The sequence below is a fragment of the Pristis pectinata genome, chromosome 18, assembly GCF_009764475.1.
Source record: "Pristis pectinata isolate sPriPec2 chromosome 18, sPriPec2.1.pri, whole genome shotgun sequence".
In the NCBI taxonomy this organism is placed as follows: Eukaryota; Metazoa; Chordata; class Chondrichthyes; order Rhinopristiformes; family Pristidae; genus Pristis; species Pristis pectinata.
In genome coordinates, this window is record NC_067422.1 from 10,698,215 (window position 1) to 10,712,038 (window position 13,824).

The window sequence follows — 13,824 nt, forward strand, 5'->3', positions numbered from 1 at the left end:
GCCCTTACACAGAAACAATGGTTAAACGCAGCTGCACATTAATAATGAATTGGGTGTCCCACAAGAGCAATGATGAATATGATGATAACCATTTTCTTTAAAATACTTGAGCTTGATCACAGCTTCAACATCCAAGTCATGATTTCTGTTAAATTTCAATGAGTAACACTGACAAATAAAGTGGTCAGCACTGGAAATTTAGATTCAATCTTTGAAAAGAACTGGCATGGAGAAAACATATCAATTACTTTACTTTAGAAAATATTTCAGTTTCTTGTCCCAGTTCCCAACTTCGGCTGCCATCTTCCACTCAACATCTGGATGCCAGGTACATGAAACTGACTGTTCAGGTTTCCAAATCTTCAAAACTGCTGTTCAACTCCAATAGGAACCTTGCTTCAAGGAGGCCATAATACTGGAGATGCCTTGTGTTTCCATCATTTAATAACATTTAACAAATCTCTCCACCACTCCCACTACTCAGTGTAAAAATTAAAAGATCAACATAAAAAACTGTAACGCAAGCCACTTCTGGCATCCTGCAGAGTAAACCTCGTCTTACAATTTGCACTTATAAGTGGGGGCTCTTGAAATTCAAGTCCTGAAAATGATTGGTATACAACATCCTGTTGCTTCACGAATGAAGAAACCCTCTTAACGCATATGCACAAATCACAAAGACATTGTGAAGGTTTTCACTGAGTAATACGCTCAGTATCTAGTTAAGTACACATAACATTACCTCTACTGTAAACCAAGCAATTGATATTTTTTCTTAATTCATATGTTGAAGGCCACAGATAACACATTGCCAAGCTTTAAACTAGTTTAATTATAAATTTATATGGGCAAATCTGCAATATAATTTTAAGTATTTCACTTCACCAATTCTACTGATCTACTGAAGTTTTACTTGATTGTGTGTTACTATTAAAGTCACAAACCAGAATACTGAAACATGAAGTCCTAACAGAATTTCATTGATGTGCAAGTTGTTCATTTTCCAGACATGTTTCTCTTATAACTCTTGCTGAAATGGGGCATCATTCACTAAGTCTTAACTGAATTGATATGACACAGAATCAAACTTAAAAAGAATACATTCAACAAGTAACAGACATTGTTTTTTTCCTCCCAAATATTGGAATGATGCATCTCAGAAAATGATGAGACATATTAAACAAGTCTGACGTCAGTAAAGCCAAGTTCTAAAGCCTCAAATATTCTCCTTACAAAGCCATTTAACCAATGTATTTCAGTTAATAATGTAAACATACATCACATTACATTGAATTCAATTCAATACACTGCTCAAACATTAACAAACGCCCAGAATTCCCAAACCTATTATTCAATCCTTTCAATACAATTTAAATAAGATACAAACTTGACTGGTACTCAAATTTTTAAACTTGTTAAAATACATTTCTTTTTACAAACAAAATGTAAACTCTTGATAATTCAGCTATTAGAAAAGAACTTTTCCACAGGAAAGTTGTTTGATTTAAATTGCAACCCTTTCTAATATTAACATATTTAACATCACCTTTTGTTTAATATTTTCTGTTTTAATCAAATAGAGATTACAATATTCTAAAGCACCTAAGGATCTAGTTACTTACAGTGGTAAGTTACAGGACTTTCTTGTTCAAATGAAAGACAAGAGCATATCTTGTTACTGGAGCTGAAGATTTGAAGCAGACAAAAGTAAGGCAAATTCTTTTTTTTAAATAAAGCATCAAGTTGGTGTTTTCGTGGTGAATCATTGATTAACATATACAGTCAAAGTTAATATGTATTGATATTCCTCAATGTCTACTTGCATCTCAGAGCACTGATCTTGCACCTTATTTTAGTACAGCAGTATTCCATTGGAAAAAGTAATGAGTTCCTTTAGTAGTAAATATACATTTGCAGAAGCTTAAGTGAATTAAATTGGAAATATCCTAATACAGAGTGTGAAATAAAAATTTGGGAATGCTCCCAAGCAGTAATGTTATAACACACTGAAAGAGTTGAGTTTCTAAGCAACTAATCTTGACATTCAGAACACCCCCTCCTGCTTTCCACCATCCTGTTGGAATAAATATGTTAAAAAAAATTAAGCAGCTAACAGAACTCCTTTACTAATATTGTGCAAATGGAAATCAGAAACATAGCAAAGGAGTGCCACTGTTGTGCACTTTGTACACAATGTCAACTTTGCTCCTTAGCACTTTGCCTGTTGTTCTCAAAATCTTTACTATTTTATAGGCACTTTGTTTTCAAACTGCCTTGCCACATTGATATCTTAATTACAGTAAATGAAGTAGTGTGCCAGGCTCATCTACTAGTAAAATAAAACATGACTGGGACACCTTCTGGAAAGGAGGAAGGCACAGAGCAAGTGTCTTGCACTGTTTAAAAATGGCATCCCAGAAGGAGGAAAAGGCAGTGATATCTTTTTCCCTTCCAATGACAGAAAATTAGGAAACGGTTGCACAAGGGGAAATAAAATTCACTATCTAGTAATTTTAAATGTACCCCGTTCAAATGACCGGTTTGGCAAGACAATACCCATGTTCTATGCTCTATATAAAATTAGTTATTAACACAAAGTGTAAAAATGCCAGTTAATAGGAGTGCAGAACTTGCACAAAACAGAACCTCAGCTTAGTACTGCCCTGCTGTACATCAAATAAATTTGATTGTATCTATAAGCAAATGTGTCATTTCTCATCGACCAACTGATTAAAAATGCCCAGCACAACCATCAGCAAACAAGTTTTCACTGAATATCATGACTAGCTGCTACAATGCAATATAGGACTTCCGTTTTCTTTCCTCCAAGGGCAAGAGAAAATGGATAGAGTTGCAATGCAGTTCTGTATTTTGCCACATAAATCAGAAACAGCTTTCTAACACAAATAATGCATTTCCATGGAATTCTGAATCCAGTTTTTTGCTGTTTATTGACGTGATGAGCTTCATAAAATTGGAGACACTTAATCCACACTTGATTGCAGACTCTCAGTTCACGGTCAGTTTAACTGTGTGTTGTAGGTCTGTTATCACCAATAAACCTGTTTCAAACATTGTAACTTGGGTTTGCTGCTGACAATGGCTTCAGCATCAATGTCTGAACTGTAACAAAAGTCACAACATCATTGCACATCGCCTAACAGTTTGTTGTGCTACTTCTTCCTGTAGACGTCTTTAACCAGCTGAAGTCTGTTTTCTTCTGCAAAAGAACGTGAAAGTATTATAGATACACTCAAACATAAGGAAAGTGACATATTTTCGTACTAATTGAAAATAACTCATTTCACAATATCCTAAACACAATGTGTTCAGTTAACGCTTCCAACTTAAGTTTTTTCATTCCAAAACAATTGACATCAATATGGTATTCCGATTTAGAATGTTGATGTTTTTAAACATAGAAAACCTACAGCACAATACAGGCCCTTCGGCCCACAAAGTTGAGCCGAACATGTCCCTACCTTGGAAATTACTAGGCTTACCCATAGCCCTCTATTTTTCTAAGCTCCATGTACCTATCCAAAAGTCTCTTAAAAGACCCTATCGTATCCGCCTCCACTACCGTTGCCGGCAGCCCATTCCACACACTCACCACTCTCCGAGTAAAAACTTACCCCTGACATCTCCCCTATACCTACTCCCCAGCACCTTAAACCCGTGTCCTCTTGGGGCAACCATTTCAGCCCTGGGAAAAAGCCTCTGACTATCCACATGATCAAAGCCTCTTATCATCTGATACACCTCTATCAGGTCACCTTTCATCCTCCGTCACTCCAAGGAGAAAAGGCTGAGTTCACGCAACCTGTTTTCATAAGGCAAGCTCCCCAATCCAGGTAACATCCTTGTAAATCTCCTCTGCACCCTTTCTATGGCTTCCACATCCTTCCTGTAGTGAGGTGACCAGAACTGAGCACAGTACTCCAGACCATGGATCTACATAGCTGCAATATTACCTCACGGCTCCTAAATTCAATTCCACGATTGATGAAGGACAATATACCATTTGCCTTCTTAACCACAGAGTCAACCTGAGCAGCCGCTTTGAGCGTCCGATGGACTCGGACCCCAAGATTCCTCTGATCCTCCACACTGCCAAGAGTCTTACCATTAATACTATATTCTGCCATCATATTTGACCTACCAAAATGAACCACTTCACACTTATCTGGGTTGAACTCCATCTGCCACTTCTCAGCCCAGTTTTGCATCCTATCTATGTCCCACTGTAACCTCTGACAGCCCTCCACACTATCCACAACACCTCCAATCTTTGTGTCATCAGCAAACTTACTAATCTATCCCTCCACTTCCTCATCCAGGTCATTTATAAAAATCACGAAGAGTAAGGGTCCCAAAATAGATCCCCGAGGCACACCACTGGTCACCGACCTCCATGCAGAATACGACCTGTCAACAACCACCCTTTGCCTTCTGTGGGCCAGCCAGTTCTGGATCCACAAAGCAATGTCCCCTTGGATCCCATGACTCCTTACTTTCTCAATAAGCCTTGCACGGGGTACCTTATCAAATGCCTTAGCTGAAATCCATATACACTACATCTACTGCTCTTCCTTCCTCAATGTGTTTAGTCACATCCTCAAAAAAATTCAATCAGACTCGTAAGGCAGGACCTGCCCTTGACAAAGCCATGCTGACTATCTCTAATCATATATAAACTTTGCAAAGAATATATAAAACTTTGCAAAGTCAGACAAATTTGATCAAAATAATGTACTTATGATGGTAATGGATGAAGTGATTATTCATATCTTTATAAACAACTGAAGTTTGGAAGACTTCAAAGCTGGATGATTACCATGACTGGTATAAATACTGAAGCAGTATGGAAGAATCTGTGCACAAAATGTATAGACTTGCTTTACTCAGCTGTAATTCCTTGAGCCACCTCTGAAACAATGCCCTACTAACTCACTCCATTAACCTGTATATGATGAAAGTCATTGCTACGCTATGATACTTACTTTAAAATCTGGAAAACTTTCCATAGCGAGTGGTAGACCAAAAATTCCTTCTGTTCTGCATTCTCTGGAAAACATTAAAGCTTCTCCTCCTTTCCTTTTTGTATTTCTTCATCTTTTTAACCTGAGAACACAAAATGCAGATATCAATTGCAACTTCAACATTACTCTCAAGTGGTTTATGGGCAGCAATCACACAACAGGACCTAAACCACACATCAAGTGAATGAGTTTAAGCCTGTTATCTGCTTGTTGCTTCATAGCGAGTCTAATCTTTACCTATCGGAAACACATGCAATTCCAGCACAAGGCCAATGATCTACCTGTCGACGTTCTCAACTTGTACTAATTACAGCCAGAATTGTTACCCTCGAACAAACTAGAGCTGCTCTCATTTCTATTAGCTAGAAGGTACAGAAATGTTTCAGTATTTGTACATCAGTATTGCACACCACAATCTGCTGATTACAATCAAAATATGGTAGTCCAGAATCATAGGCATATAAAACAGTGCCTTGTTAAAGATACTTCATGCAACTAATGTGGTTGGTCTGACAGTCTTGGTTTCTGATTTTCTATAATCCATTAAGAGGGTTCTCCTGGTTGCAGGCTCAGAGGTGGAGCAGGAACCTTTTAAGTAGCTCTGGACTATTCCAGGATCAGCACCGTTTACAATAATTCTGACTACCTCTCCCATACGCAGTACAAAGCCACTCCGAGGGTGACGAGCAGCAAAACAAAAGTCCTGGGCAACACTTGCTTCAATTCTCCAAGATTTGCAGATCTTAATGAATGGGGAACATCACTCCCACTTATTCCCAGCAAAGGATATGGTGCTGATAGTGGGCTTCTCAAAATATATTTTAAAAATAAGAAGCTTCTCCAGCCAGGTACAACCAACAGGTTAGAAAGAATAGACAAAAAGACATAACCTACACACAATATTATTAAAGGCATTACAGTGACTCCTAGGATTAATAAGGCCATCCTTTGCTGGGACGTTGAATGTGATGGGCTTACAACTCTCCGGAGATCTCATTGAAACATGCAAGATTCTGAAAGGGTGGATGGTAAGAGACAAGTTTCCCTTTGCTGCAAGGTACAGAATTAGGAATAATCTCAGCTTCACAGGACTGGCGCATTGAGAAGTGTCTTCACTTGAAATACTGTGAATCTTCTATCTTGGAGGGTATAAAAGCTCCAAATTCAAATGTTTCTGGACTTTAACAGTATCCATGGGATTCGGTATCAGATGGAAAAGTGGAGTTCAGGTAGAACATCAACCATAATCTGATTGAAGGTAGAGCAGACATAAGGTGCTGTTATGGTCCTTTTTTATTTTTTGACATTCTATACATAGATCAATTTAATTAAAGAAAAAGCTTCAAGGATATACGGAGCCTCTTACCTTTCCCATATCAAATTCTTCATCCCATTCATCAATGACATGTTCTTCTTTTGCATGTTTTACATCATTTATGGCATCTTCACTGATAGCTGATGTTGCCCCTCCCCAAGTCAGCACTATCAAAACAAAATGATGGGACAGAAGGATCATGATCCAGATTAATCATACTTAAAATTATATCGGTCAATAAAATGTCAATGCTAAATAAATGTTAAATCCTGTATCTCAGTTAAGTGTCCTGCTTTTGCGTAAAGTTCTACGAAATGAAAATGCAAAACTTTAGTCTGTAGTGTTTTGAAAGGGCTGTGTTCAGACAACGCAAAACAAGGTGATGCTAACCTGGCTGATCAAAACCATTGAGTTTACATAATCAGAGCCTCGAAATGAGGCCAAGTTTTGCAAAGTTTCTTCGAGAGATGTAAATATATTCCAATATCATGAGCAATTGCTCTTCACTGAAAATAGGAAGAACACTTAAGATGAATTATAATTCGGCTTAGTCAGGTCATCACAAGGGAAATAAAATTTGCCTCAAGCCTCTGCTCTGTTAGTTTGGGGGAGTGTATCAGTTTGGGAGAAGGTAATCACAAATTACTTATGAATGGCTTATTAAGAGAAGGCCTAAATGTGTGTGGAATAATTAAACAACTGGGAGTCGATGGCCAGTTGATGGATGGAGAGCTGTTGTCAAAGGCAAAAACCAAAACCAATCCCTGGGTCATAGCTGGGATGAAGATCCCTCAACAGGAGACTTGTAAGAATCACTGAATTATAATACAGAAGAACACTGCACTGTGTGTCTTATTGAGTCTTCAACATATTCCATTATTTACAATATTATCATGAGAAAAGACTACAAACACAATAAATTTAAATGTAGGCTATGTTACTTCTCTACCTTCAGTTCCATAAGCTTTGTTGCTTGAATGTTTCAAGAGCTCTTCAATTACAGTGGATCCCTTCTTCTCATCACAGGCCAAGCTGGTAATGGGCTCTGCAGGTTGATCCTCACCAGAGTAATTCTGTGAGCATTTATAGCCATTTGTAATCTGGCTGTCCCATAAAATAACTGGAACTGAAACACAGCAGCATATTACTGACAAGCAATTGACCAATCAATACTTGGTTCCATTGTAAGATCACTTGATTTGTGCCCGTAGCCACAACTTTGGTTTGCACGAGTCCAGGACCAGACAGGTTCTAATACCATTTTAACAAAGCAAGACTTTGCCAGGAACTATTAGCCCCACAATTATGGTTCAGCCACGTGGATTAGTGACAAAGTCTCAGCCCTGCCCATGAACAATGCCTGTAATTGCGTGCAAACTCACCAGACAAAATTCACAACTAGGGTGCCAAACAATAATGAGAAAGCACAGACATCATTATTCTTTTTTAAAAAAAGAGTAATGAGACCCAAAATCAACAAAGATCTGTTTGCAATGGGTAGTGCAAACAGGTTTCACCAATAGTCTATTTGGAAATCTGCACCAAAGGCAAAAGGCATTCAAGATGTAACGGTCACAGAGAGCTTGGACTATGGCAAGAAACTAGATCATGATGTCGACTATTGCTGGAGAAATCAAATATAGATCAATGAAGGACTGATGCCTGGCATGAGGGTTGTCCTACAAGGAAAGGCATTAGACTTGGCCCATGCACAATGGAATTTAGTAGAATGAAAAATGAGCTGAGGGGGCCTGACCTGCGCAGATGTTGAAAGACTGTTTTCCCAGGCTGCAGAGTCTAGGATTAGTGTTAAAACTTCAGGTTAAGGGATCAGCCATGTTAGACTGAGGCAAGGAGAAATTTCTCCACATAATATTTAAAACCTGGCCTGAAAAATTAGCCAGAAAGTGCAATGCAGTTTAAAAAATAAATTATTTTCCAAAGCAACTGGTTCCTACAACAGAGGAGTTAAAGACAGAATACATGCTGATGGAACACTGTTGTAAAACTCGGTGCAAGGGATAGATTTTCAAGTTCCTTCACCGAACTATTTCAAAGGACAACCAGTAATTTTCCTGGGTGAACCAGTCAATTGTGACAGGTGACTTTCATTGCAAATATGCTACCAGGAAAAGTGTAATGAAGAATCAGCAATGTAGAAAACAGAGTCTAAAATCCCAATGTAGCTGGCAAGAATTTTCAGAAGTTTAAATTTTGCATTTTTTCAGGGGGTAGAGAAGCCCTTAGTCCCACACCACCAGATTCAAGAACAGCCACTTCCTTTCAACCATTCGGTTCTCGAATGAACTGGCACAACCCTAATCACTACAGTTTAACAACACTATAACCACTTTGATCACTTTGCACTACAATGGACTTAGTTTCTTTTTGTTCTAATTGTATTCTCTTTTGCAAAAATTCTGTTTAATTGGTACTTAATTTATGTTTTTGTTGTGAATGCTGTCTATATAATGCTCTGACACTTTGCTCTGTTAGTACATTCCCCCTGTCTGATCAAGGGGTTACTTTCTCAGTTGCACTGTGGGGTCCTGCCTGGTATGTTGAGAAGGTATGTCTTCTTCCCCTGCCCACCTGTAACCATTTTGCCCACCTGTGAAAAAGTACAGTTTTTATATAAATAAATGCTGATGCAAGAAAGTTTTTCATTGCACCTGTGCATACACGTACTTGTGCATATGACAATAAACTCCACTTTGAAGTGTTCATTTTGGGAGAAAATTTTAAAAATCTAGAAATGCAAATAAATACGTACCTTGTTGACTTCCACTTTTGCTTTTAGTAGGCTGATCTATTGGAGGTTCTGAACATTCATCTAAACTCAAGCTTCTCTTTCGTTTCCTGCGTTTTTTCTCACCCTTTTTGCCCTCTTTTGTTTCATGGTTTTTCTTTCTTGGTTCAAATTCTTCAGGCATTTCCAGTGCCTCTTCATCCTGTAGTTCATCCCGTATTGAATAACTACAATAAAAGAGATTAACACCAAGTTTTGTTTTACATTTAAAATTAAACAAGCTGTGTTTTAAATATCTGTTAAAGACTTGCAGAATAACAGTTACAGGAAAACCTCTTGTGGAGGCCCACTGGGGTAGAAACTGGATCTTGGCTGCTTTTGCTAACTGCACGATAGAGTTGAGGTCTTCCATTAAATAACTCTTTCAAAATTTTGTTCCACTGAAGCTAATATAGTTGAATTTCAGGAACAGAGTAAATGATACAACTACTAGCATATTTAGTACAAGCAACCAAGACAACTTTCTACCCTGGTGAGGTTCACTGATGAAGATTTCATCATATTGATTATTGGTCATTAAAATCTCAAGATTTTCTACAAATCAGACTTTTCAGGGTCACTAAAGTTCTGTGAACCTCTGTAATGCATTGTGGTGAGGCTTTAACCAAGTTATTTGATCCAAAGCTTGTCGTGTGTTTGCAGCTATCGGGTTGGGATGGTGGAATGAACCCACTGCCCTTGGATTCTGGACAGGAGTTACTGTCATTCATGATCACTATACCTTGAAAAAAAAAATCACTAATCTGCATTCTGACAGGGTATCTGAACTTTGGCATATAAAATTCCACAGACCTTTGATTCACCTTATACGATTACACGTATCTAGATGATTCACTTGAAATGTATTGCTCACTTTCCTGCCACTTGACAGCCAATGTCATTTTCTAACTTTGTGGCATAATTGGGTTGGTTTGCCATGTTTTCTTCTGGGGAGGTGGTACAGGAGTCTGAAGACCCACACTCAGTTCAGAAAGAGATTCTTCCCCCCGTCATCAGATTTCTGAACGGTCCATGAACCCACGGACACTACCTTGTTGTTCCTTTTTTTGCATGATCTATTTATTTTTGTAGTTTATAGTAATTTTTATGTCTTTGCATTAAACTGCTGCCACAAAAACAACAAATTTCATGTCATCTAAGTCAGTGATAATAAGTGGGATTCTGATTCGGGAGAAAACACTTGTTCAAATCTCTTAAGCACTGAGATAAAGAGTTCTCTGTCATTATTGCAAGTGACAGAACCACAATAAATGGTGGATGGTCTCCAGTTAAAGAATTACCATAATGGCAGGAAGTAGATACATACAAATTATGAAATAAATATTTTAGTCAACAGGATGTAGATCAAGAAATACTATCAAACCTGGACTCCTCTACTATCGGGAATTTGTGAAGAAAAAGTGGCAAACCAACCCAATTATGCCACCAATCTCAAAGTTAGAAAATGACAGGGAAGTGAGCAACCCATTTCAAGTGAATCATCTAGATACGTGCTTTAGGATCAACAGAACTAAACGCGAGAAAGAAAATATGCTTGTATGATGTACGTAGCCTCTAAAATTTAGTCCATTTGCCTTCAGTGAAGCAGAATTTTCAGAGCGTGGAATCTACGCTTGTAACTATATCATTGTTTAGCCCAGTCATATTGAAGAATTTCCCCTCCATTGAGAAATGCAACTCAAATCGGAGAACAAGACAGTTCAAAAATTATTTGGGTTCAGGAGAAATGTCTGAACACAGCAAGAACAGATTTGGCCACTCCAGGCACATACTTAAACTGTGGGGCAATAGAAAGCAGTCATTTCACGTCAGAGGTTGTAAGCAAGAATGCTGAATGAGAGTATTCCAGGAGATGAAAGCAGTCAAACACAGGCTAAGAAACAAAATAATCAGGGAAATTAATGGATAATACCACTCCATCAAATCACACAAAAATAACTTGACCAATCATAATTACGCACTTTTCTTCAGCAGTGTCGGCAAGGTAGTTTTCTTCAGATACTTCTGCACACTTCTTACGCTTCTTTTTTTTCTTAACTTTCATTAGGGTCAGTCCTCCAAAACTGTTGTTCTCTTTCTGCAATACATTAGCCTGCTTTAGTAATTATTTCATGGAATCGTTTTAAACTCTGCACATTGCCTAAACACCCTTAATGTCACGGTCAAGAAACAAAATGTTATAAACATGACAGACTTTACTATTGCATTCACCTTTCTATAAACAGCTTAAAATCTTGCTATTTTGATGACAATTCTTTTTTTTAAAAAAAATAAGCGTTCATTCAATCCACTTTCAAATATAGCACACGAAATTCAAAAAGGCACTATTTAAATTCTCGTAAGGATCTGTAAAGGGTTGTGGTTGGGAGCAGTGAGGCAAGGAAATAGCAAATGTGCCTGTTCTAAGTTACATCCATCTTAAACAGATAAACTGAGACTGCACATTTAACTGGCGCAGGGGTTCAACAGATGTTGAAACTGACTAGTAAATAACTCATCATTCTGGCTCACCTTAAGGAAGAAGGGTTAGCCAGCTTAGAAGTGCCAAGTATACGTGAAAAATAGTGTGCTTTTCTTCAAAGACGCAGTCCACAATTAAAAAGACAAAAAGGAACTTCTTCTGCTATTTCTTTAGTATTGCTAAAATTAATAACGTACTGATACACCTGTGCAATAACTTACTTGCAGTTGGTCACAAGCACCACCATTCACCTCTGTCCTGTGTCGCTTTTCCTTGCCTTTATGTTTGCTGTGAGTCTTGGCAGCTTCATCACAATTTGTCTGGACGGATGATTCAGAATCAAAAGAAATCGCATCCCTTTTCAAAGCGGATTTATGTTTTCTCTTTTTTCTTTTACTACTGTTATATGGGTCCATGGAGTTGGCAATGCTAAGTCTGTGTGGCTTACTTGCCAAGTCAGTCTTGGAATTACACATTTTACCAGTACTTTTACTGGATAAACTATTCTTTTCCAATGAGGTAGCACTGCCATCAACTGGAGGAGAACAGGGCAGCCCAGTTGCTTCCATGGCTTTTGATGACTGTAGCTGCGACTCAGAGTAACTAGAACTACATGACTTCTTAGAGATTTTAGATGAAGAACAAAATCTTGTTTGTTGGGAAATCTGCATTTTTGGAGTAGGTGGGAAAGTCCTAAAAATGAAAAAAAAGCATTTTGGAAAGCTCTTTTGTAACCAATTTCCTAGAATACAAGAAATATGGTACAGAGATGGAGCCACACTCAACCTCTCAACCACCTGCTCCACCATTCAACTGTAAGATCACCTCCCATTCCTCTAACTCCTTCAATATGTGCCAATCTCATTCAACCTCTCCACTGGAATACCCCTTTATCCTTGCAGTCAGTTGAGTGAATCTCTTTTGTTAGGCAGTCTCTCAGCATCTTGGAAGACTTCCACTCTTACTTTGAGGGGTCTGAGATCACTAATGAGGCCAATGTAGGAGCCACAAAGTCTTCCACAGATGGGGTAAGAGAGTGGGTAGTTGGTACCCTCCTTTCTTCATTTACACAGGGTTTCCGAGTGTCCCTGAAACATGGACTTCAGGTTCCCAATATTAACTTAAAATGCACCTTCTCCACTTTGGGCAGTAATGGGTCGGAAATACTCAGGAACCAGTAGGGACATTACACTTCTTCAATGAGGTGTTAAGCACATCCTTGAATCTCCTCCTCTACCCACCTGGGAATGTCTTCTGAAAATGTGCTCTTTCACAGGGCTTCTGGTATTGGGCAAATAGACCTGCCTGAAGTAACTGACCAAGTGCAACCAGGACCTTGATGCTGGCCTAGAAGACGACATCAACACTGGTTTGTTTATCCTTCCAATGAATTTGGAGGATTTTGTGGAGATTGCATTTGTGGTATCTTTCAAGTGCCTTGTGGGGCTTACTCTACATAGGCCAGGTCTCAGAAACATCACAGGAGGGCAGGAAGCACTGCCACCAAGTAGACCATGCATTTTGTGTGAGATCTGAGGTCTCGATCTTCAAACAAACTTTCCCTCAATCAACCGAAGGAAGTGCTGGCACATTGAAGGCAGTGGTGAATTTTACCATCAATGCCTCCCTTTGCCAAGAAGTGACTTCCAATGTATCTGAGGTGGTCCACGTTTTCCAGGCTCTTGCTACGAATCTTTATTGCTGGAAAGGCACATCAGTGAATGAACACTGCAGAGACTCCAAGGTGTATAGTTCTTTAGCATGAAATATTTTCTAAACCACATCCCACTTAATTTCTGAAGATTCAAAAGCCCTGATGAACTTCAATAATCACTGCTTCCATTCACCTTTGCACACAAAAAACACTAAACTTTCTCGGTTTTCTCCCAAATGGAAAGACTAAGAACCCAAGCAAAATCTATCTGCAGTGTATGACCACATCAAAATAACATTTCCATGTTTTTTCCACTCCAGAAGTGAAACTGTAAATTCATTTTTTGTGTTTATCAATTTTGCACATAAAGTATACATGAAAATATTTTTACATAATGTGTAAAAAAAAATGCCAGATTTCAAATGTTCACAGGCTTAAAAATAGAATAAGACAAAACAGTGCAAACTTAACTGGTCACCCAGAATATTTATTGAACCAAATATGGTTAAATCAAGTACAGGTAGCTCTGCTATAACATGATAG

General features: G+C 38.4%; 1 protein-coding gene across 6 annotated transcripts in view; it reads right to left on the reverse strand.

The window, feature by feature from the left end:
• Positions 1-762: 762 nt before the first annotated feature.
• usp36 (ubiquitin specific peptidase 36) overlaps positions 763-13,824 on the reverse strand; it is a 69,843-nt gene continuing 56,781 nt past the window's right edge. For all 6 annotated transcript variants that reach the window (XM_052033144.1, XM_052033147.1, XM_052033142.1 and 3 more), the window contains 7 exons: positions 11,849-12,320; positions 11,128-11,243; positions 9,131-9,333; positions 7,307-7,483; positions 6,409-6,524; positions 5,004-5,124; positions 763-3,220 (listed from right to left, as the gene is read on the reverse strand). In XM_052033144.1, coding sequence (XP_051889104.1) covers positions 5,005-5,124; positions 6,409-6,524; positions 7,307-7,483; positions 9,131-9,333; positions 11,128-11,243; positions 11,849-12,320 — 1,204 coding nt within the window. In that variant the 3' untranslated portion in view covers positions 763-3,220; position 5,004. The remainder of the gene's footprint in view (positions 3,221-5,003; positions 5,125-6,408; positions 6,525-7,306; positions 7,484-9,130; positions 9,334-11,127; positions 11,244-11,848; positions 12,321-13,824) is intronic.